Source organism: Chenopodium album, chromosome 5 (genome assembly GCF_948465745.1).
Source record: "Chenopodium album chromosome 5, dcCheAlbu1.1, whole genome shotgun sequence".
In the NCBI taxonomy this organism is placed as follows: domain Eukaryota; kingdom Viridiplantae; phylum Streptophyta; class Magnoliopsida; order Caryophyllales; family Amaranthaceae; genus Chenopodium; species Chenopodium album.
Window position 1 is genome coordinate 16797799 of NC_137838.1, and position 26638 is coordinate 16824436.

Here is a 26638-nt window from a genome sequence, read left to right on the forward strand (position 1 = left end):
CATTTCTCTCGGTGGTAACAAACCGGCCTTTCTCGTCAATTACCCAGGGGTCCTTCCATATGCTAATACTTCGACCGTCCCCAACTCGCCAGAGCATACCCTCTTTAATAAGAGCTTTAGAACTCCACAAGCTTTTCCAAGAGTAGCTAGAGACCGGACCAAGGGCAACCTCTAAAATAGATGAATGAGGATAGTACTTTGCCTTGAAAACCCGACTGACCAAAAGATGCTCATTCGCTGCCAATCGCCATAGTTGTTTACCAAGTAAGGCATCATTAAAAACGCCCAAGTCTCGGAATCCCATTCCCCCTAAGAACTTAGGTTGACAAAGACTCTCCTAACTTCTCCGGTGAATTTTTCTCCCTCTTTCATTCGACCCCCACCAAAAACGAGCCATTAATCCGTGAATTTCTTGAATCAACCCAACCGGAAACTTATACACACCCATCAAGTACGTTGGGATAGATTGAATAACGGATTTAAGTAACACTTCTTTCCCGGCCCTTGATACAAGCTTCTCTTTCCACCCTTGCACTTTCTTCCAAATTCGTTCTTTAATGCACGCAAAAACCGCTTTCTTCGATCTCCCAATTACAGTCGGCAAACCAAGATATTTCACATGATCTTCCACCATTTCCATACCAAGAACGGAGCTAAAAGTGACCCTTGATGATAAAGGAACCCCTTTACTAAAAGACACCTCCGACTTCTCCAAATTAATTTTTTGCCCGGATGTTGCTTCATATTTGTTGAGAATATCAACAATGATCGAACATTCCTGTCGATTAGCTCTAGTAAATAAAAGACTATCATCTGCAAAAAACAAATGAGTAATCTCCGGGCCGCTCCTACTAGCCCGAGCTCCATGGATCAATTTTTTCTCCGATGCCATCTGTAACATTCTAGAGAGAACATCAGCAACCAAAATGAACAAATAAGGGGATATGGGATCCCCCTACCGAAGCCCTCTAGACGGAGTCAGGGGATCCGAGGGGACCCCATTAATGATGAAAGAATAAGTAACAGTGGAGACAAATGTCATGATGGTATCAACCCAAGCACCTACAAACCCCATCTTTGTCAGAAGTCTTCTAAAAAAAAACCCACTCTACCCGATCATAAGCTTTACTCATGTCAAGCTTCATAGCAATGGTACCCCTATGACCCTTTGACCTCTTCTTCATAGTATGGAAAAGCTCGAGAGCAATAAGTGCATTGTGGGTAATTAAACGCTTAGGAACAAAGGCACTCTGATTTTCTGTCACCGTATCTTGAAGAAGCGGTTTCAACCTATTAGCCACCACTTTTGAAGCTAGCTTATAAAGAACATTGCATAGTGAAATAGGACGGAACTGTGAAATACAAGTCGGTCCTTGACTTTCGGAATAAGAGCAACATTCGTACGGTTTACATCACTCAAGCAATTCTACCAGAAATAATATTGTTAACAAAAATAGTCACATCATCTCCAACAATATGCCAATATTTCTAATAAAAAATAGCGTGTAAACCATCGGGCCCCGGGGCTTTACAGGGGCTCATTTGAGAGAGGACAACAAAGATTTCGGCTTTAGGGTAAGGACGACAAAGAGAAATATTCATACCTTCACTCACCATGGACGGCACACAAGAGAGCACCTCATTCATCAAGTTCACATCGATCTCACCTCTCGTGAACAGCGAACCATAGAAATTGAGAATAATTTTCTCAATCTCCTGTTTTCCAGTATGCCAATCACCATTAGAGTCATGGAGACCTCTAATATAATTTTTGCTCTTCCGTTGCGCCGCTTTATGATGGAAATACTTCGTATTGCGGTCCCCATCCTTGATTTCTGACACTCTCGACCGAAGGAACCAATAGGTTTCATTTTTTTCATGTGAGTCATCCAATATTGCCTCCAATCTGTTGCATTCATCAAAATTCGGCTGGGTATTTGAAGCTTGCTGCACGACCTTGAGGGCTTCCTCTGTCTCGACAATTTTGTCACCCAAGTTCTCAAATGAGTCTTTACTCCACTTTGTTAATTCATTAGATACTGTCAACAATTTTTCAGCCATGCTAAGGTGTCTAGCTTCACACCAGGAGTTGCGAACCACTTCTTCAATACCTTTAGCGAGCAGCCAGCAGGTTTCGAAGTGAAACCTCTTCTTTTGCTTTTTTTTTTCTTTATTTGCGCCTTTGCTTCAGTGTCAAGGAGGATTGCAGTGTGGTCAGATTTAAATTTTGTCAGGTGAGATATGTGAGCTTTATCAAACCACGAGCACCATCTTACACACCCCACGAAACTATCTAACCTTTCACGAACAACTTCCCCCGGAGGAGTACCTCGTTCCCAAGTAACCCACGAACCATCATAGCTAAGATCACGCAAACTACAAGCAATCATCAAGCACCTCGCTGAAAGCATCCATGGATCGCTGATCACGAAGGGCACCTCCTGATTTTTCATGATGGCCAAGGATCTCATTAAAATCACCCCCGAACACTGTAGGATATGGAGAATTCGAGTAGAGGTCACGAATAAGCTCCCAAGTGTTACTCTTTAACGCCTTATCTGCCCATCCATAAACCCCGATAAACCTCCAAACACGACCCCCAATTTCTTTGATATCCCCACAAATATGGTGATCCGAGAAGGAAATCAAAGTAAAATCCACTCCCTTCCTCCAATAGATACATAGTCCACCTGACTTCCCCCTGCTATCAACACCTATCAACATAGGGAAATTAAATTTAATTTTAAGTTTTCTGAATTATGCTTGCTAATCATCGTCTCTGCTAAAAATATGACATCCGGGCAAACACTACGACTCCAATAACGGAGAGCACGAATTACACGGGAGTTGCCCGCTCCCCTGCATTTCCAGCACAAGAGTTTCATTACTTTTCTGGGGGTTGGTTCATTCCAACACCCCTTACTTGATTTACCCCGTCTCCGGCAAGCATATTTTCAGTTTTTTGTTTTTTGTTATTTTGAGACTCCACTAGACATAAGTCAGAAGGCATAATCTCTTCCAGTCCTCTCTTTTGCACACTCCCCGCATCATCCTCCTTAGCATCATGTCTACTCCCCCCAACAGTACTACTAGGAGCTCTCCTCTTAAATTTCCTTTTACCTCCCTTACTGTCTATCATGGCTTCATCCAGATCGTGCTCCATGTCCGAGACCTCATCACCTGGAAACTCAGTATCTCTGCCAGCATTCTTGTCTTCAACTATTATGGCCTGACCTCCACAATTCTTTTCAGGTGCATTATTAATCCCATCAACCTCTACTAAACTCTTCAATCTCAGAATTGTCTTTGAGGTTTTATGATCAACAACCGTAGTTAGAGTGGCTTCTCTTAGACGAGGGGGAGGGAATTGCAACCTCGTGGCCACCCCTGGCGGCCCTAGCTTCACAGCATCAGCATCATGGTAAGTTGGGGTTCGAACTTTCCTAACAGAATTCAATTTCTCCTTAAGTAGCCTCTCCTTCTCAATCTCAGCATCATATCGACAATTAGCCTTTCTAGGGGAAGCGCGAAGCCATGGGCCATATTGGTAAACAATTTCAGCATTGTTTTCTTGAGCTTCATCCTTATAAGAGCAGCCAGTTTCCGTATGATCCAATCTCCCACAGAAGAAGCAAAGGTCAACAACACGTTCATATTTTAGAGCCACCCACTTTGAGTTAGAGGAGCCTACTACCAAGAACACGCCTCTTCTCAAAGGCTTTTCAACATCAATCATAACCTTCATTCGCATGAACTCACTCCAACCCAAGGGATCAGATTCATCAAGTTCCAGAAAAGTCCCTAGAAAATCCCCAACTTCAATCAAGGATTTTTTATTACGTTTGCTGAACGGAACATCCAGTAACCTAACCCACATAGGGGCATCTCCATTGATCTCCTTGAGAACCAGGAGTTTGCCATCAAAGAACCATGGGCAACCATCAAGAACTAACTCCTTATCCACCTCACTAAAGAATTGAAATACAAACAGGTTCGTTTCCACCATTTTAATCGAGACATTATCATGCAGTTTCCATACCGAAACCAGGGTTCGTTTCATAGCATCAAAATTAAAAGGTTTAGAAGTCAAAAGCTTCCCTACTAACGATAAAGCAATTTGGTTTTTCGTACCTTCATCATCACATTCAGCATCATGCGCACCAATAACCTTCGATTCATCTTCAGTTAATTTGATTTTTTTCAAATTCGTCTAGCAGATCATCAACCATGGTTTGGAGAACACTCGAAAAGGGGATTTTGGAAATTTTTGGCAAGGAATTTGGGAGTTTCGATAAAGATTTTCAAGAGAAACGTACAAACCCTAGAAATAAAATTTAAATTGTGTTACCGTCTTACCGATATTATCAACTTTGCTCATCTAGGGACAACCAGATCTTAAATGCAGTATTTACCACAAACATAGAAATAAAAATCTGTAGAAAAGTGTCACTGATAAGCCCTTATCATCATTTAAGTGAACAAATGATAACGTAACATCTTGAAAATGTAAGGACATGTGAACATCAGATAACTTTGATATTAATCAAACTAATTAAATTGGTTATATTGAATGAATAAATATATTTGTGTACAACCCAATCTATCAGCTTTGTTCACCTAGGATGACTAGGACAAACTCTGATCTTAAGTTAATCCTATTAGAACTAGTCTAACTAAACACGACTTGAAGCCTAAGTCCAAGGATTTGTTTTATTTAGTTGTTCAATCCTAACTTAAGTCAAACTAGGATTATTTTCTTATAACACATCCTTAACTTATATAATACGGAGTAGTAGCTTAGGAAAAATTGATTAATCCTATCAGAACACAAAACGCCTAACTAGCTAAATGCGTTTAATTAACCGACTAAAATAAACTTCTACTCCGTAACTTTAAAGAAAACGAGTTAAATTAATACTAATTGCAAAAAAACTTAAAAAAGGCTAAAAGGTCCTAATGCGTATATCAAGAAAATTTATTTCAAGTAATAAGTATTTGCAAGCAAAATATAAGTAAAGCAATTAAAAGTTTAAAACTAAGGTGAATCAAATAAAAATAAGGTAGATAAGACCAGATCAGATCAACAAAATAAGATGAACCAAAACAAGGCCTAAATAGAATGATGTTCCATGCCATGAGTTTGAACCTAACATAGTTCAATTGCTTGAACCTTTGAAGAAACGCCAACTTATACCTTCTAATAAATAAATATCCAATCTTAGATTCTCTCGAAATTCTAATGAATATCCATAAGTATTAATTTACCACTTTTATAAGTTCTTATAACTCCAAAACTCGTACACTTCGAAGTGCATTATTATTACTCCATAATTATCGACTTTTAAAATTCAAATTGCCAAAACCTAATACTCTCTCCGTCTCTAAAACTTCAACCGGGTTGATTTCATGGTTATTAAAAAACTTACATAAAAAAAATAAAAACATATTTGAAAGATAAATTACATGAGGTTTGTAAAAAAAGTAGAGAGATAAAATATTAAAAATACATGAAAAAATTAAATTTTATATGGAAAATCTAATTTTACACAAATATTATTGTAAATTAGTGGGTATTTTAATACAAATAGATTGATTATATTAGGACTAAAATAAGGTTGAAGTTTTATGGACAGATGAAGTACTAAATGTCTTCTTAAGAGTGCGTGAAAGTCAATTTTGATTCTCATCATCCACTTGCTTTTTAAAGCAACAAAAAAAACGTCATCTACATACGTTTTCCGTCTTCCGTCATCCACGTGCATCTTCCATCATCCATGCTGAAAATTCTAAGACTCAAGGTTTCAGTACTTTTAATTTTACAAGACCCACACTAGGAATTAGGAAAGACCAGAAATCCAGAATCTTACATGGACCCTCTAATCCAAAGAGATCAGTACTTACCAAACTTCATCCACTCGTACCTTATCGTTACTTTACCTAAAACCTATCGTCTTTGTACCTTTCTCTTCCCAGAAAATAAACTAGTCAAAGAGATGAAGATAAGATGATAAGGTATGAATGGTAGCACTGTCAAAACCGTTTGACAGTTCGGTTTCGGTTCGGTTTGAAATCGGTTCGGTAGTTAATCGGGTCGGTTTGGAATCGGTTTAATTGTCTCGCGGGTCGGTTTTGGTTCGTTTAAATAGCTATCGGTTCGATTCGGTTTCGGTTTATTCTAAAGCGGTTTTAATTCGGTTCGGGTTGTAAACAGTCCGGGTAGTAAACGGTTCGATGCAGGCGGCTTGCAGTTTGTTAACGGTGCGGTGTAAACGGTTTTTATCCCGGCTCAAACAGTTTCGGGTTGGAAACGGTTTCGGGTTAGAAACAGTTCGGTTCTTTTTTGGTTCAGTTTATAACTAGTTCGGATCTTTTTCGGTTCAGTTTTTAACTGGTTCGGTTCTTTTTCGGTTCAGTTTATAACTGGTTTGGTTCTTCGATGGTTTAACCACTTTAACGTTATTCATATCGGTTCCATTTCAAGTTTACTAAATTACGGTTCGGGTCGATTTTCGGTTTCAAAAAATAAATTGTTTATCGAGTTGTTTGGATTCGGGCAGTTAAATGGCTTTGGTTTGAAATTTGATAGTACTTGCTAACCTTTTGCGTTCACAAGTTTTATATAAAGTCGGCAAGTCGCGAATCATTTCATATTTAGGCATCATATTATAAACAAATTCTCATTGATTTTATAAATACATATTATGTTCAGTTTCAAGTTTAGTCATACTGATTTTACTAGTTTATTACGAAGTAGATTATAAGAGTTAGTGTATTAATGTATTATTGTTATACAATTAGGTTATTATATGCTTCTTATTTAATCATTTATATACTACGCATACTATCATAATCATGATTTGATGAGTTCTTGACTTCTTGTGAAATGGAAATTTGCAATTTGGTAATTCGATACTTGATTAGTCAACAAGACTGATAATTATGACTCGTTTATCATTATATATTTTCATGAAATTATGAAGATATTACAAAGTGATTTGATTTGTATAATGAAAGAAAACACTAATGACTAATTAACAAGGTAATATTGATTAGTTCAATCGATCATATATACACATTATTAACACATGGCATCTAACCATCTCATAGATAAATATTCGTATCATCGTTATTCGTATGTATTAGTACAAAGTTATAGACTCATTAGTGATCTTTTTAAATTTATCTATTTATACATTTTATTGATATAACGTTTTTATAATTTTTACGTGTATGAAAATAAAGATATACTAGTAGATGTTTTAATACATGTCTTGGGCACTGATCCCGATCAAATGGGGCAAAAAAATACTAAAGAATTGAGGGAATAATATTTTTGTAGATGAATGTACAACACACAAACACACACGGATCACCACTCTCAACCATAGATTAAAAAATCAATGGTTAGATTCTTTCTCCCACAACACACACTGATCACCATTCTCAACCATAGATTAAAAAAATCAGTGGTTAGATTCTTTCTCCCACAACACACACGGATCACCAATCTGAACCATAGATTAAAAAATCAATGGTTAGATTTACATGAAACCACTCTCACCCTTTTGAAACCCTTTCACTCTCACTCTCACTTTACCACTCATTCTCACGGCTCCTCTCCTTCTCACGGCTAAGCGCCTCTCCGTCTCATCGCCTCTCCGTCTCACGGCGCCTCTCATTCTCACATACATTCATTCACGGTGTTTGCTATCCTGATTCTGAAGCTGTCCTGATTCTGCCTCTCTCTCATTGAGTCATTGGTGTTTGCTGCCCTAAATGCTCCAAATTCAGGTAACCACTCTCTCTTTCTAGATTTTAATTGATATGTTTTGTTGGTATCATGGTATGAATTGGTTTTTTTTTTTTTTATTTATATTTTGTATATGTATTTCTTGTAATGCATGGCAATTGAAAATGTAAATTTGGGGATGAATGGATGAATTGACTGAAAGAGTTGGAAGAATGGGGTTTTGTTTATAAGGAATTAAGGATATATTGGTTTTGTTTACTAATTCTGCAGTAATGTAATTGTAAATTCATCTAGTCTCTTTTAAAGCTTAATACCTAATGAAAGAAGGAAATATTATATTTAGAGGAAAATTAGAAGCTTCATGGGTAAATCCATTTTCATCAACTTTTTGTTAATATTTTGGCTTCTTTGTTTCCACTGCTCGAGCAATATCGATTTGTCTACTGGAGAGCAAAATGTATTCCTTGCATGGATAAGAGGGTAGCCAAAGATAGCTTCTATATATATGTATTTTATGTTAATAATAAAACGAAAATTGAATTTGGAAAATGAAATCATGAAAGAATGATTTTCTGAATCTGATTGAGGCAATGCCTGTACCATTATGCTTTTAATTTTGCTGTCAATAACTTATGAGCTTGATCATGTGAAACTGGCATAATCTTGGATGATTATTACCTATCTGATTTTGTTACATTTCTTGATTCTAACTCCCAATTACAGAATTGGACTAGTATATACTATATAGTCTTATTTTGCTGTTTCAAGGACAATTTGTATTCTCTGATTTTGTTACATTTCTTGATTTTTGAAAGTGTTGAATATGTGGCATAGTATTGATTTTGTTTCAAATATGGTTTGCTCAACTACATCCACTTATGATGAAATTTGTTGTTTTATATCTATTTTTTTAGTAATGGAGCATGGGTTTGGAAATTATGATGAGCACACTATAGATTCTCAAGACACTGTTCAGAATCAAGATTCTTCTCAACAACAAGTCACTAACACTAGTGGTAGTAAGCGTCAACGAACATAAGATGTGTAGAGGCATGAATTGCTAAAGCCTTATTATGCCAACTCTATCTTATTTTGGTACGAAGTATGCTAACAGTTTGAGACACTTGAATTTGTCCTGTCCAAGTTCCAAAATTTCCATCTTTGACTGTTCTTGAGAAACCGGTAGTCTGCAGGTTTAATGATAAGTTTGGAATATTGTGTGTGGCTCTTTAGAAAAATTGATAAGTTTGGAATATATGCTAAATATATTCTAAGATTTCTAATATTTAATCCATTTAATTATATAAAAAAGTTTGTACTATTCAAAATAAAAAAAAATAAAACGGTTTGTAAACGGTTCGATTTAGAAGCGGTTTGGTTCATAAACGGTTCGGTTTATAGCCAGTTCGGTTTACAATCAGTTTGGTTTTTAAATGGTTCGGTGCAAACGGGTAGTAGTTTGCTAACGGTTCGGTGTAAGCGGTTTTTTTGCCAGTTTAAACGGTTTCGGGTTGGATCCGGTTTCGGGTTAGATACGGTTCGGTTCTTTTTCGGTTTGGTTTTCTTTTAGTTCGGTTTATATTCGGTTCGGTTTGTTAACGGATTTGGTTCTTAAACAGTTTACCATTACTCGGGTCGATTCGGTTTCGGGTTTACTAAAATACGGTTCGGGTCGGTTTTCGGTTACCAAAAAATCGGTTTTTAATCGGTTCGGTTCTCATTTGGGTCGGTCGGTTTCGGGCAGTTAAACGGTTTCGGTTTGAAATTTGACAGCACTAATGAATGGATAAAGTAAAACCAAATATACTAAAAACAATTAAACAAATATATTTTAAAAAACAAATATCTATACTTTATTTTTTTTATGAAAAAAATATATATTATCTATTAACTATTATATTATCTATTAACTATTACTAAAACAAAACATTAATGATGTCATCAATTTTTTTAAAGTGCTTACGTGTCAAACTCTCATAAAAAATTTCCCCTCCAAATTTTACCCATGATGTCATCATTTTTTTATTATTTTTTTTGTGCCTTTTTTAGCTACTCAATTTGAAATTTGAATTTGACATCAATATTGTTGTATATACTCCACACTACTTTTGGATATTCATAATATACTCCCTTCGTTTTTAAATACTTGCTCCACTTTCCTTTTCTGGCCGTTTTTAAATACTTAATCCATTTCTTTTTTCGGAAAGTTTTTACAATATTTAATTCATTTCTCACACTTAGTGGACCCAACATAATACTCTCTCTCCTCCTATTCTTCCACTATTTTTGCTTTTTACAATTTTTTATTTTCTCAATTACCTCAATATCTTCATATTTTATTACTTTCTTCAATTTCTCCTAAAACTCCGCGCATGGAGAAATGGAGCAAGTATTTAAAAACGGAGGGAGTATTAACTAATAATAAAACAGAACATGCTTACATCATTTTTGACACATGTCAAACTATCAATAAAAAATTTACCGCCAAAACAATATATGATGTTATCGTTAATTTTTTTGTTGTTATTTTACTTAGCGTATTTTTTAAAAGTACATTGTATAGTTATTTTTGAGTAAAGTCTAAATACGGTCCCTAAATTATCGTATTTGTGCCGTTTTAGTGCCTCTAAACTATTTTGTGCCATTTTAGTTCCTTTAACCACCTTCTTTGGTGTTTGTCAGCCAAAAGTTTAGGGACCTAACCTAGTCAGCAAAAGTTGAGGGACCATGACTCATTTTTTTTTTATTTTTTTTTTCTTCAGAAGTTATTAAAAAATAAATGTTTTAATTATTTGTTTAAAAATTAATAATAAAAAACCAGCCACCCTTAAAAAAGCCCAGCCACCCTCCCCTACTCCTGCCGGAAGCCGGCGCCGATGACCACACCTACTCCTTTCCCCCACCTACTAGCCACACCCACCACACGCACCGCCAGCACCATAAAAATTCAACAAACTCCACTAATCAATCGATCATACAAATCAAAACCCCTGATTTATCACAAAATCATGAATTTAACCCAAACTATTCAACAAATTAGGCAAAATCATACCATTTTTTCGCTAATTCTGCAAGCCACCACAAATCATAATTAAAAAATTATTTTTCGTCAAAATCATACCACCAGCAACACTACCCAAATAATTAAAAAAAATCCCCACCCTTACCCTAAACACGCATAAGCCTACACTCTACAGCCAGCACAAACCCAGCCTAAGCCACGCACCACCACCAGCACCACACGCACCAGCACCATCACACACGCACAGCCACACCCACCACTAGCACCATCGCTACCCAAAATTTTTTTTAAAAAAATTTTCAACGTATATGTACCTTATGAAATCTTCAACGTTTGGTTTATATGGTTAAATTCGACCATGAAAACCCCAGATCTAGAGTTTTCATGGTCGAATTCGACCTAAAAACCATTAATTGATAGTGGTTGAATCCGATCAAAAGTCCTGGGGGTGGGTGGCACTGGACTTCAAAAACCAAGGAGAGAGAATGAGAAGGAAGGAGGGAGGCGGAGATGAGAGAGAAAGAGGGAGGATGGAGGAGGGAGGCGGAGATGAGAGAGACTGAAGGGAGGAGGGAGGCGGAGATCAGATAGAAAGAAACTGAGGAGATGGAGAGGAGAGAGAATGAGAAGAGGAGGTTGGGTTTAAAAAAAATAATTAAAATATTCATTTTTTAAATTCTTAAGAAAAAAAAAATGAGTCATGGTCCCTAAACTCTTGCTTAGTCATCAAAGTCCCTCAACTTTTGGCTGAGAAACACCAAAGAAGGTGGTTGAGGGATTAAAAGGGCCCAAAATAGTTTAGAGGGACTAAAACGGCACAAATACGATAGTTTAGGGACCGTATTTAGTCTTTACTCAATTATTTTTGGAAAAAACATGCACCATTAATGCAATATAATGTATACTACTTTTAAATAATTTCAACACAACTAATCAACTATAATTTTTTTCTCAATTTAATAATAATTTGGCCTTATTATTTCAGTTTTTTTTATACACAATGCATTTGCATATTTCATATAAATTACCTCATTTTTTTTATATTATATCACAAATTAATTATAGAAAAAAATTGTTACTACCGTGCGATGCACGGGCACTAATCTAGTTTTATCTATACTTCTATATTAAAAAGCGTTCATGTGTCACCTTTTTCAAGTCTTAAACTCAAAACCAACAAGTCTAAAGTTAAGAGTCTTACCGTCTTAGTCATTTATTAATAGTGTTTTTTATCCAACAAAATTATAATTAATTTAGATAAGTTAATTTGTGTCTTATTATACTATTTGTTTCCATTATGTAATGATTGAGTTCGACAACTTGAAAATGTTTATAGCAAGACTTAAACTCATATGAAAGGTTAGAGTGAGGGATAGCTCAAGTGATTAGAGTTTCCCTCCGGATTCTAGGAGATCATAGGATCGATTCTCACCCCCGTCCTTGTGGCTCTCTAAACACCAAAAAAAAAAAAAAAAAAAGACTAAAACTCAAAACCAACAAGTCTTACTATCTAAACAGTCAAATTCATTAGCAAATTAAACAAGTACAAACTAGCAAGCCGGGGCATCGCCCGAGCCACACACTAGTTATTATTATTAGGCAAAATTGGCCTCAACACTCTGAACTTTAGCTTGGGTGCACTCAGCACCCTGAACTGAGAAAAATAGTCAAAACACCCTGAAGTATTAGCATGGGTGCACTTAGCACCATACAAGAAATTTTCCGGCCAAAAGTGGCTGGATTCCGGCGACTTTTTTTTTTTAATAAAAAAATGTTTTTTTTAATATTTTTTTTATTTTCTTCTTCTTCTTCTTCTTCTTCTTCTTCTTCTTCTTCTTCTTATTATTATTATTATTATTATTATTATTATTATTATTATTATTATTATTATTATTATTATTATTATTATTATTATTATTATTATTATTATTATTATTATTATTATTATTATTATTATTATTATTATTATTATTATTATTATTATTATTATTATTATTATTATTATTATTATTATTATTATTATTATTATTATTATTATTATTATTATTATTATTATTATTATTATTATTATTATTATTATTATTATTATTATTATTATTATTATTATTATTATTATTATTATTATTATTATTATTATTATTATTATTATTATTATTATTATTATTATTATTACGAAAATACCTCGATTTGCGTGTTGTTATTTTTTTAACGAAAATTGTTCAGGTAAAACATTAAAACAATCCAATAAGAAATCATCATGCAATACCAAAAATCAATAATAGTCAATCATCAATGCATCAATTAACCAGATTGTAAAGGGCTCTCGCTACTTATTACAATCACACAATTAATCTATCGGTATTAAATCTCATCTCTCGAATCTTGACTTAACCATTTATAAATTAACTTGCCTATTGAAACTAGACCTAAACATTAATTCTTATATCTCGATTCTTGAATCAATATTGTCAAACTCATGCATAAAAGATAGGCCTAATCTAGTCACAGAGCATTAAATCAATCAATAGGAAATTAATCTAGCATTGATAATCAACAACAATAATTTACCCCTTCATATTATTTATTAGATCCCCATAAACCCTAGAAATTGAACTACTCACACATATTTAAAACTAAACTAATCAAAATAATAAAATAAATCATGATGAAAGAAATAAAATAAATAACTAAGATTAAGGGAAGAGAAATCGTTACCAAAATAAATCTGGAATTAATGAAAGAATTCAGAACAAAAGTTTAGAGAGAGATTAAGAGAGAGAAAACTAAGTAGAGAGAGAAAGTCTAAGAGAAAGGATTAAGAGAAGAAGAAGAAATCCTAACTTTGTATTACGGAGGAGGAGTATTTATACTCCGTACAAAAATCCTAAACTAAAACAAATTAAAACGACGTTAATCGTCTCCTAAATATACACGCGCCCGATCGGGCGCGCCTTTTTGACTCTAACACTAATCTCGCGCCCGGCCGGGCGCGTCACCGGGCGCTTCTCCCGCCCGGCCGGGCGCACCTCCGGGCGCCAGCCTTTTTGGCCGGGCGGATCATTTGGGCCACTATTTGGACTTCGATTGGGCTCCAATTCTTCGGGCCAATCTGGGTTTCCTCTTTGGGTCTTGAATACTCGGTCTAAATGCCCCGGTATCACCTATACCGAGCCCTTAATCACCGGTTCGATGGCTCCAACCGGCCCTGGGCTATAAAATCTGGCCGTGCTTCTCCAATGCTCGTGATTGCTCCAAAATATCTCGGGAAAATACTCCAAAAGCTTAAATCCCTGAAAAAGTCAACCAAATCTACGAAAACACTGGAAAACACCAATTAGTAATAAAAGTGACTCTAAAGAGCCAAAAACACTACTAATTACGACCAAGGGACGGGGGTAAAATACTGTATAAAACGGACACATCAAACTCCCCCAAGCCAAACCTTTGCTTGTCCCTAAGCAAAGATCTCATCAATGAATCAATAAATATGCTTCACCCCAATAAGTAAAAATCAAGCACAAACGATCCAGGGTAAATCAAATAAACACGCTTCAGAGTCAACCAATCAAATCCATCCAATTACCTTTCTTCCCTAACAATTGTCAAACAGAACAAACCACAAGAGCATATAGAATTCAAGACTAGTGCTCACACACTCAACTCTCATTTATGTGGCGAGTAGAAGATGTACTCGATCGCTCTCCAACCACCCCTTTAATGTGAACAATGCCCTCCCAACTCACACTCTCGTGTGTATAGAAACAATGAACGCTCAATCCTACTAGTCGACTCGAAATATGCCAAATCATAACTTGCATTGATAAGTAACACTTTCACATTCATACAATTCTATGCACAAAGGTCAGAAGGTCTTTAAAGCTTGTAATGTAAGGCTAGGGTAAAGGGTAGGATAAATTTGGGAATAAGTGAGAGAAAAGCTATGCTTAAAGGAGCCATATCCTAATAAACCCATGATAAAAAATAACTAATGATCAACATCTCCTACATAACCAACTCTAACATCAACCAAATATACTCCAATCATAATAAATAATCCCAACACTTACATATCACTCATAAAGATATAATAATGAAGAAGTGGAGTGAATAATCAACTTTATTTTTTCAAACTTGAATTTTTTCCACTGAGACTCAATTTTTTTCTTTTGATCCACCTCCATCTAGAACATTTGAACATTTTTTTTCACATTGAAGTTCACTTATTTTTTTTCACACATTTTTTTCCTTTGAACTTCTCTCTTTTTTTTTCTTCATAATATCATGCTTTATTTTTTCAAGAAAATATAACTCTCAAACTCATCAAAAATAAACATGAATAATCAACAAAACAACTTCTCAAAATCCCACCCAAATTGTGCAAATAGTAAGCACACTACAAACTCCCTCACCTCACTCACTAATAGCTCCCCCAAGCCAAGCTTGGGACTAGTAACCAATGGGGCAAAATAGGCTTGTAATGTGGCTAATAAACAACAAAAAGTCAAGGCAACAACATGGGTAGCAAGAAGGGAACAAATGTATCTACAATGTCTGGAGGCTACCGAAAAGAACAAATGCCTTCGTCCTCCACAATGTGCATAATAATGAATCATATAAACATTACTAGTAGTTGCAAACCAATACTTAAATTCATTGACATACCAGGAACTATGGAACTATCACACATTTCCTAACCAAATCAACTAGTCAAGCACTATATTCACAAGTAGTTGGACAAAATTGATGCATGTAAAGGTTTCAAGGCAATCAAACATCATATCATGATCAACTAATCCACAATGCCTATCATCAAATACCAAGGATCAAAACAAATTTCTAAAGTAAGGGGCACAGGGAAGCATAATTTATAATTCATTGGAACGTATTTTTGGATTTTTTTATTTTTCAATTTTTTTTGTATTTTTATATATAAAGAAAGCAATAAAACTAACCTAGAGAGCGAAAAATCTAACCTAAGAAAACACACCAAAAATAAAAGAAAAGAGAAAAAGAAAAATACCAAACCAAAATCTCCCCCAAGCCAGAATCAGACAATGTCCTCATTGGCTCGGAAACTAGCCCAGCATAGCTAGTCCTCATCATCCTCGTCCATCGAGCCGAAGCCCGCACCTCCACTGCCACCTGCACCACCTGCACCAGAAGAGCTACCACCAAAATAGTCAGCGTGAAAACTCCCCCCCCGCCGGTCCCCCAAAAGGAATGTCCTGCCCGTACCCGAAAAAGGAAGAATAGTCAGTGTAAATGCCACGGGTAGTGGGATCCCTATCGTATCCCTGGGGTGGAGGCTGAAACCAGTCAGGGTGGATAGCGTCGTCGGGAATTTTGCCCCGACGAGCATAATCATCGTACATAAGGTAGAGAGCTCTACCCTGGTTCCTCTCTAGGTACCCTAACCTGTGGTCAATAGAGCCTACCATCCTCCTAAGGTCAGTTTGTGAATGCTCAATACGTCCTAGGGCCTGACCTATACTCTGAAAATCCCAAACTGGGTCAGAGTCAACATGAGGGACGGAATGAGACATACGAGGTGGAGAGAAAGCCACCTCGGGCTGGGCCTGGGGTGGTGGAACTGGTGGTGGTGGTGCCTGTCCCCTAGCGTTGGCAACCAAAGCATCATAGGTGTAAGAAAGTTGCCCTGGGGGAAAGGCGGTCAAGTCTAGACTGGGAAGGGGAAAAATAGGCAAAGGTTGCTCGTTCCCAGTCCGAATACACCAAAAGGGTGTCTGCTCGCTATCCGGCCTAACCCACCCCACATCCTTAAAATACCTAGCAGTCATGTAGGTATCTGGTCCACAGTTAGTCAGCTGGTGGGGTCCGTCTACTACAAAACCGACCTTTTTCACCGCTAATCGAGTGATAAGGCCACCTAAACGGATAGGGGACTTGAAAGTGGTGCTGGCTGTGGCATGCCGACTCAGGTGGTGAACTATAAACCTGCCTATGTTCAACTTCCCGAACCCGTATACATAGTGCCCTATTATAGCCAGTTCATTGGTTTGAGCGTTATGAGGCTCGACCCTACCCAAAAAACACAATCCCACAAATCTTTGCCAGATTTTCGGGACAGGGTTGTGAATGGGTTTGGTACTAGAATGTTGGGGGTCGGGGGCAGGTAAACCAGTCAAAGAAAAATATAAAATCACCCATTTTATAATCTTCATGCCATTGTGATGTGAATTATTGATCCGAAAATCAACAAAACACAAGGGATATGTTTAAGTCTAATTCTATACAGGAAATCCACCAAAAATTAAACAAAAACTAAGATTAATCAATTAAGAATCCACCTAATTAATCAATCCAAAAGAATGTTTTAACTAAAACAAGCAAAACAACAATTGATCACAATCAACAAAAAACTCAAGTATGCAACTTAAGAAATAAATCTGAATATTAATCTCTATATGTTTATTCGTGTGTTTTACAGCCCTATTTATAAGACTTAGTTTACCTAGGAAGATTAGGACAAGTTCCTAATTCAATCCTAATTAAATTAGAATTCTAACTTGCTTGAAGAGCAAGCACCTTGGCGCACAAGCATACACCAAACTTCCTTGGAGAGCAAGCACACGCCTAAATAACCTGATTTATTTTGCTAACTAACTGATTTTGAAAGCAACTAAATAAATAAATAAATAAAGATTAAAGAACTAATTAAAGATTAAAGATCCTAATGCTTGAACCAAGAAAAACCCTTTCAAGTGAAAGGTAAAAACTTGTAAGCAAAATCTAAGTAAAGAAAATTCAAGAAAGTTCAAGAAAGTGAACTAGACTCCAAGAAAAGCCACTAAGCAAACCGTGGCTTTGCTTTGATATCCAAGAAAGTGTCCATGCAATGCTTGGCTTGAATCAATGTTTAGGGACAAGCTATCTTGATGCATGATAAGCAAATCTTCGAAGTTCTCCATACTTAGACTTGCATCATCCTCCTCTTCTTCGAAAGAATTTGTCCTCAAATCTCGAAGTTCTTCATCAGGAATATACTTAGCCAAATCGCCAACATTGAATGTAGCACTAATTCCATATTCTCCCGGAAGTTCTAACTTATAAGCATTGTCATTGATCTTCTCAATAATCTTGAAAGGACCTTCACTTCTAGGCATCAACTTATTCTTGCGTTTTCCTGGAAATCTTTCCTTTCTCAAATGTAACCATACCAAGTCTCCAACATTGTAACCTTGTTGCTTTCTATGCTTGTTTGCTCTAGCTTTGTACATGTCATTTACTTTCTCTATTCTTGTTCGAACTTGAGCATGTAATTTCACACATATTTAAAACTAAACTAATCTTTATTTAAAACTAAACTAATCAAAATAATAAAATAAACTAAACTAATCAAATTAATAAAATAAAATAATTATGATTGATATTATTATAAGTATTTATTTTGCTATGCTTTAAATAAAGATTAGTTTAGTTAAACCGAGGGATTAAGAGGATCTTGCTATGCTTTAACATGATTATGATTATTATGATTATGATTGATATTATTATTATTAATGATGTTGATTATTTATTATGTTGCTTGATATGTATTATATTTTATATTGTTATTGCTTGATCACACCTTTTATTGCATGTTAAAGGGAATTTGTACTTGTAACCACGCTTAATAAGATAATTAATAATCTTGTTAGGGTTAATTATGATTATAAATTCAAGTGATCTCCAATAATAGATTTATTTGTGCATTAAATTCAACCAACATAGATTAAACAGGTTTAGGGTTAATCCTATTGATTGCATGTTAATCAGAAAGCGCACGTGAATACGAGCAGAACAAAGTAGAGGCCTATTATTAGGGCAGGTTCAATCTCTTTTAGGTTGGATTTGTACCATCATCCCCGAACCCTTATTTGGTTCATGACCTTATGGAGTTGACGATCTCTTGGATCGTTAAGGGGTGTAACCTTCACCTCGTGAACGGTTTACAAGTTCCTTAAAAACTTGTTGGCGACTCTTTTGCTCTATCTTCTTCCCTTTTGGACGCCACCGTACTTTAGTGTATGATCACAGTGGGGTTCAAGCTAGTGGGATTTTAAAGGCTTGAAACTATTCCCTACAGTTTTTGGCGACTCCACTGGGGAGGATTTCTATTTTAATTCCTGAATTTGTTTCGGCAATGATTTAGAATGAGTGGATGAGACTCGAAAAGTTCTGAGTATTTCATGTGCGTAATTTTGATTAACATTATTGTCATATGCATAAAAAGGTTCTCATTGGAAAGACCATCCGTAATGAGTCAAAAACAAAAGGATTTTACACGTAGGAAATTTGAGAAATGTCTTTCACAACTAGGACTGAAATAACACCGTGCGAAACTGGATGATTTTATTGAGCACAGAAAGCTGCTGAGGCATGTGGGAAGTAGCGTCAGGGGCCAGAGCTTGGCGCCATACTTTTAGTCGTAGCGCCAGACGCCAGTAATGGCGCCAGGCGCTACAGTTAAAAGTTGGCGCCAGTCTCTGTTTGCTGGCGCCAATTTCCCTCAATACCGAGCCAGAAATATGCGTTCTAATTTCGACCGGTTTTTCGTATTGTTTGCTTGATCCTGCTTCCTGATTGAATTTTTTCTCACTTTTTTGAAACCCATATGTGTTCTACATATGGACATAACCCTCTGGGAATTCATGCTCTATCTACCCGATTGAACGCTCCTGGCAACAAAGGGTACATCTGAGAGGTTGAATTCACCAAACCATGGAAGTGAGTTTTTTTCTAAAAACTCGCGGTGTCCTATCCACACGCGCTAACCCTTCACGGTTAGGCTTCTGCGCGGTGCATTTGGACAATTAACCATGGACCCTATTTGACTAAACCATATCCCGAACTTTAGAGAACTAGAGCCATGGTTAGGTTGCGAACTCATTGCATCATATTGTGCCTACTTGACTAATTGTGCATTATTTGTTGCGCATATATATTCTATGTTTCTCTTAACCGTTTGTTGATCTGTGTTGTGATTAAAATTAATGACTTAAAGAACTTTGCCTAATTAATTAATTAATTAATTAATTAATTTGAGTCAACAAAGTCTATTTTTTTTAATCGGAATTGACCTAGTACGACTTTAGGCATACCCCTGTTGACTAATAATACCGAAAACAGTCCTAGACCGAAGCTCCAATATTGGCGCCAAAGTTTGAGCTGTAGCGCCATATTACAGTGTATAGCGCCAGACATTAACCAAATGATCTGGCGCCAACCACCATAGTGTGACGCCAGTCCTGTCGCTTGACCGACAGTTTGGATTATTTGTCGAGTCATCACCTAGGGTCTAATTAACTAGTTTGCTAATTAATTTGGTTAATTTTCGCCGTCAATAACACCTTGTCAAGTCATTAATCGAGCCTTGGTCACATAGTCTAGCCGCATTGTCATGACACGAGTCTTAACATGTCACCTACACTCCCTAGTCTTAGCACACACTTTGAGTATACATCACCATGGCCATGTCTTAGGTTCATGCATGAGTCGGTCTTTTCCGTCATTTGAGTTAGGAGGTACATTCTATTCCTAGTTCTTCATATCCCTCCATCTAAACCTTTCTTCACATTCTTCCATCTTTCTTCACTTCTTCCATCCATGTATGTTGAATAAAGTTTGAGTCAAATAATTAACAATAAGTATCCCCAAATTCCTTTCCCACAGTACTTGGTCGAGGAGAGAAGGGCGATTAATCAAGGACAACCTCTTTATTTAAGTCTCGCTTTTTGATAAACCGATTCGTCAAAAGAGGAAAGATAATGGCAACTCAAGAAGAAGTCAATAATCTTAAGAAGCAACTGGCTAATATGACCGAGACACTGAAGCTACTCGCACTCAAAATCGATGATCCCGTGAAGCAACAGCGGATGGACCTCATGCAAGAAAGCTTGAGCAAGCTATCTAGTGACTACAAATTTCAGGGCATGAGTTCGCAAGGGGTCTCGCTGGACAAAGAACTTCTTCCGCATAAGTTCAACGCCACTGACATCCCTAAATTCAAGGCAACAGATAACCCTCACTTCCACTTAAGAGCTTTTGAAACTATAATGAGCAATAAGGGTATCGATAAGAAGATTTTCCCCTCTCTGTTCCCACTATCTCTCGAAACCGTTTGTCAACAATGGTTCTTTTCTCTCGATAAAGAAAAAACCTCTTCTTGGGAGTCGATAACAAACGCTTTCATAGATAGATATAAGTGCAACATCTAAGACGAGACAGACCACAGACAACTTGAGATGTTAAAACAAAAGGAAAACGAAGGGTTCACGTCTTTCTTTAACAAATGGATGGAAAATTCTGCTAATATGGTCAAGGCCCCTACCGAAAAAGAATCTGTAAGGATGTTTATCAAGAATCTCCAAGAGAAGTATTCAAAGCACTTAAAGTACCAACACAACTTGAATTCTTTCAAAGCTGTCTATAATATAGGCATTGACATTGAAGATGACCTTCTGAAAGATAATAGTGCGAGAGGAAAGAAAAGCGACCATCCTTCTTCTTCCTCTATTGAGGTACATGCTACAAACACATCTAAACCACAAATCCAAGGATCAAAAAGGGTGTTCACTCCACTTGGTATAAGTTATGAAACGGCTTTCGAGAAGCTACATCACAAAGGACTAGTCATGCCCATAGGGCCCATCAAAGATCCGGTTCCAGAAGCTAGGCCACCTAAGTGGGACCCTAATAAGCACTGCAAATATCATCAAGGAAAGGGTCACGACACTGAAGAGTGTTGGAAACTCAAAGAAGCCATTCAAGATCTGATCGATGACAATGAAACTTCCGAGATTCTAGCCATCGAAGATGACCAAGCATCCTTTGACCCATCACTTCTTATCACACCTGTGGGAGAGCCTATGATCGAGACAGCTTATATGACCTCTCTCAATGAAGTGGCCATAATCGAGGAGGATGAAAGTCTTTTCTTAGATAATACCAAGGAAGACTCGTCAAGTCTAAAAGAGGACATTTGAAAACTACAAGATGTCATTGCCATGCTCTTGAATGTGGTAGAAGGATTAGCAAATCGGGTGATGGCCATTGAACAAAATTCTCGCCAAGGGTTTAATGAAGAACTCAATGCTCTTAAGCCACAGCAAAAAAGGACCATTGTAGAATACACACCAATAGGAATGACTCACAATGAAGCTTTTGACTGTCTTCACGATCAAGGTCTCATTCACTCCATCGGTCCCAGTCAAGACCCTCCATCTGAAAAACGTTCTCCTAATTGGGATCCAAATTCCTATTGTCAATATCATAAAGGTCGCGGTCACACTACTGAAAAGTGTCTCGCCCTCAAGGATCGTGTTCAAGACTTCATTGATTCAAATTTCCTTCATGCTCCCCCGCGCGACAAGAAGGCTAAGATTAGTAACAATGGTAACAGTGGCTGTAAAGGGAAGAAGAACAACTATCCTTCTTCTTCCGAAAACACCTACTCTAGTAATAGTGTTGGTACTTTTGACCTTAGTGAGATCCTAGCCATGGGTAGTCGAAAGCAACCAAAAAGGGAATTTACCCCTATTGGAACTAGCTACGATGATGCTTTCAATCGACTCCATGCCAAGGGAATCATTACTCCCATTGGACCTACTAAAGATCCCCCACTTAAGAAAAGATCGCCTAGTTGGAATCCAGACGAACACTGTAAGTACCACCAAGGTAGGGGTCATACTACTGAGATCTGTTTGAAGCTAAAGGAGGCCATCCAGTATTTGATTGATAACAACATGCTTCCCATACCTCCAGTTAACAAGAAGAGTGAGTAATGATAAGGGAAGCAACACAAGACAAGAGGCGAGCTTCAATGACAAGATTTCATGACCTCTTTTGTCTATTTCATTTTCATTTTTTTTTTCTTTCCCCAATAAGTCTAGCATAGGCACCTTTTCTTTTCCTTTAGATTATTTTTGTAGTTTTTCTTTTCTTTTCCCTTTTTAATAAAACGAGCATTTATTTCTTTATATATGATCATTTCATTATATTGCATTAAAAAAAAAAAAAAAAAACCCATGTCGAATTAAGCACAAGGTATACTAATGATTTGAGGCTCCCCTTGTAGCCACGTCATATCTCCTTTCACCTTTCAAATTTACAAATCCTTTCTTCATAAACCACTTTGAGCCTCGTCTAACGATAGACCCTTATTTTTTCAACCTACATCTATCTAACCTTGGGATGGGATGGCGTGCAACTTATGCAATTCTAAAGAACGCTTGAGCAAATTCAAAAGAAAGCAATTGCAAAAAATAAGCAATAATAAAAAACGAAAACAAGTGTACAAAAGGGTAAGTGTTCCTATGTCTTTGATATGAAAGTATCTTCGATAAGAACATGTCTCATATTGCGTCTCTTATCGAGTGCTCGGTACCGTGCCTGAGAAACATGAATGCCAAGTGAGTGATAGACCGCATGATCGGGATTGCCCACACTTATAAAAATAAAATAAATGCTAAAGCAAAAAGAGCTAAAAAAAAAAAGAGTAGGAAACCTCAAGCATAAAAATACAAATATTCAAAATCAAGGTTGCACACCTTGGGGGCTTATCTAGGGTCTTGAGCCTTTATCCCCTTATTCTTTAAACCTTTAGCCTAACCACGTTACAGCCCTTAAAAAGACCTTTTTGAGGTATACACACTTGTGCGAGGTTTTGCTAGAGCTACGTTCGGCCTGATTCCTAACGGATACGTAGGCAACCTCACATCGAGGTGCGGCCGTAATAAAAATGCATTCATATTCACATTCACACACTTACATCATGATCATATCAAGGGTTCCCCTGTGCTCATCCCTATTCATTTAGAGCTAGACTTGGGGGCTTGATCCTTATATCATTAGCTTACCTATCCTAAGAGTCACCACCATTTGACTCTTTTCAATATATTTTCCCATACACTTAGCTCTTGCGGCCTAGCTTTAGTGTCACTTTCACATACCGTACAGATACATGACCAAATACTTCCCCTAGGAACCCTTTGTCATGAAATCTTAACGCTGAAGCATGCTTCGTCAAAATCACTCATAATTGTCATTGCATCACGAAGTATGAAGTGCTTAGCCTCCATACCTAAGTTACCCAAATACTTTCATCATTGAGTCAACAGTTGAGATAGCCTAGGATGGATTAATCCTTGCACCTTGAGAGATAGTATCAAACAACATTTGACTAAGCTTATTCAACATGCATCTTCAAACTTTTGATTTTCTTTTTCACGTCTTTCTTTTCTGGGAAAAAGTCGGTACCCTCCACAAAATTGACGGAAAATTTTTGCTTTTGCATTTTTCGAGTCGCACGATCACATTACAATGCACACACAAGTCATGTCGTGTCATATCACTTTGATTTGAGTCTAATACATGTGTCAAACGCTTTGATTCAAGTCAACCTTGAGTCAATCACAGCGAGTTAAGTTTATGCCTTGAGTCGTGTCAAGTCGATAAGTCAAGCAATGTTAAACCTTAGGTCAACCCTAAGATAATTTTAAGCCTTAGGTCAACCCTAAGATAATTAAAGAAATTGGCAAAGTTCTATAGTAAAAAATAAATACAGGTGCAGCAGAACAGGGAAGACCCTACTCCAGCGCCTGGCGCCAGAAATATTTCAGCAACGACAGAGCTCGAAACCTCTCAGAAAGGTGATTTCGACTTCATACAGCAATTTCGGGTTCCTTGGTACGCCAGTTAGCCCCTATAAGCAATTTGACATGATTAAGTAGTCAGTTTGATTACAATTGCAATAAGTGATCGACCTGATGAAAGATCGTCTCACTTAGCTTAAAGCGCCTAATCACGGAGACACCGACATACTGGTTTTAGCGAAATAAAGTTCAGGCGAGCTTTAGAGATTGACAAACGTTGGTCTTCGGAAATTTTTTCTTCAGGACATTAATTCAAGCACCGAAGCTCTATTTTTCAGAGACACGTGAACATTTCCATCAAGCTCTTTTGCTCAGAGACGCGTGGGCATCCTATTATCAAGCTCTTTGTTCAGAGACGCGTGAACATATCAAAAAGAAGCTCTTTGTTTAGAGACAAGAAGACATCGAAACAACAAGGTGGCGTTCCCTAGATTATGGAGAGTTGTCACAAACAACTGAGGATTGTTTCAAGAGAAGCAATCTTCGATAGTATTCCCTTGGACTTGGAATGTTATCAATGCAGATGAGGATTGTTTCAAGAGAAATAATCTTCGATGATGTTCCCTAGGATGTGGAATATTATCATTACGGAGAGGATCGTTTCAAGCGAAGCAATCTTCTAATTTGGAAGCATTTACAGGCGTAGCAGTTTTCAAGCGGGATGGCATTCTCTACCTTGCACGAGGTCATCAAAACAACAGTAAAGTGGTAGCAAATCGGTTACTTTCAGAGACGTGTGCTCGACGGTGCAAGATACATGTTTCTTAACTCTTTTATCTGTTTAGATAATGCTAGTTTTGCAGGTATCGGCATTATAAGATTGATTTAGGATAGCAGAACGTTCTGAGTCATTCTCCGTCCCTATCGTTACTTTGACTTTCGTTTTCGAAACTTGCGTTTCTCCAAACTCAGTCAAAGTGGGGGCTTCTGTAGACACCCATTTGTGTCTCCCCAAAACCAAACCTGGTGATGAGTGCCTTTCACGTCGAATCATAATCGAATGAAACGAAAGTGTGGAAAGGTTTAGTGTTGCGGAAAGTTTTATTTCTTTTCTCTTCTCCCTGTTTTTGAAAACTTTATTTTAAGAAAACAACCAATCCAGTTTGGTTGGTCCATGATATGGGTCCAATAGTGGTGTAGTTGGATGGGGCCTGCAAAGACCTTTCCAACGATATATTATAAGCCCAATTCTGATGATTATTGAGGAAGTTATGGCCAATTTACTAAACTGGGTCCGGTTTGAGCTTTAAGTACGGCCTAATGATCTAGGGGAGGGCCTAATATAATTTATCATTCCTAATGCAATTAGGAATGGTTTTAGTCTTCTAGAACATTCTATAAGGTCCTTATCATTCCTAATTCAATTAGGACTCTTCAGAGTTTTAATCAAGATCAAATAGCATTTTCGATGGAAATTATATTATTTTATCTTCCAGTACGGGAAATTTATCAGATTTTCAAAAACGCGTTGAAAACCGCTTTGGCGTCCAACCCCAGGCCTTGGCGTCTGGAACCAGGATTGGCGTCAGGCGCTAGCCATTGGCGCCTGGCGCTAGCCACTGGTGCCTGGCGCCAAGTAGCCAGGGCTAGCGCCAATGTGTTTTTGCGATCTTCAGACTCTGTTTTGTTAAATTATCTTTTTTGGATGATTTTCTCTACAAATATCGTATCAAAAACTCCGTTTTCATGCACCAATTATTATCAAATATTCATCAACTCTCTTCATTCACGAGTTTCCATTCATCTAATAGTTTTCATTCGCAATTCATTCATCATCTACATCTCTCGTTCATCAATTCTCGAACATTAATTCTTTAGAATTCTTTTCTTGCTTTTTAATACAAAATTCCGCATTCACAAGATCTAGATACACCTAGCCATATTCGAAGTTGCCTTCGCCCTAGACGTGAAAGGTTTTAATTTCTGAGGGTTTGGTCCAAAATCTCTCTTTCAATTATTTAATTTAATTGCTTTGATTGTTATTTTTCCTTGAAGTTACTAACGTGTGTATTTTGTTATTAGAAAGAGATACGAGGCATCCAAGTAAGTACTTTAATTGATTAATTGATATTATGATGTAGAAATCATGTTTACATTGTTATTATGATATTCCTAGTATCATGTCTAGGTTATTTTTAATATTAAATATGATTGCTATGATGCCTTTTATTCTCTTTCTAATATTTATTCATGTTAGTATCATGTTAGGGCTAA

General features: G+C 36.9%; 1 protein-coding gene across 1 annotated transcript; it reads right to left on the reverse strand.

The window, feature by feature from the left end:
• Positions 1–337: 337 nt before the first annotated feature.
• Positions 338–2061, reverse strand: LOC145632670 (uncharacterized). Its single transcript, XM_081685018.1, has 3 exons — positions 1605–2061; positions 1113–1312; positions 338–892 (listed from the first exon to the last, which is right to left on the reverse strand). Exons 1-3 carry the CDS (start codon positions 2059–2061, stop codon positions 338–340), a joined length of 1212 nt encoding a protein of 403 aa, XP_081541144.1.
• Between the last annotated feature and the right edge of the window lie 24577 nt (positions 2062–26638).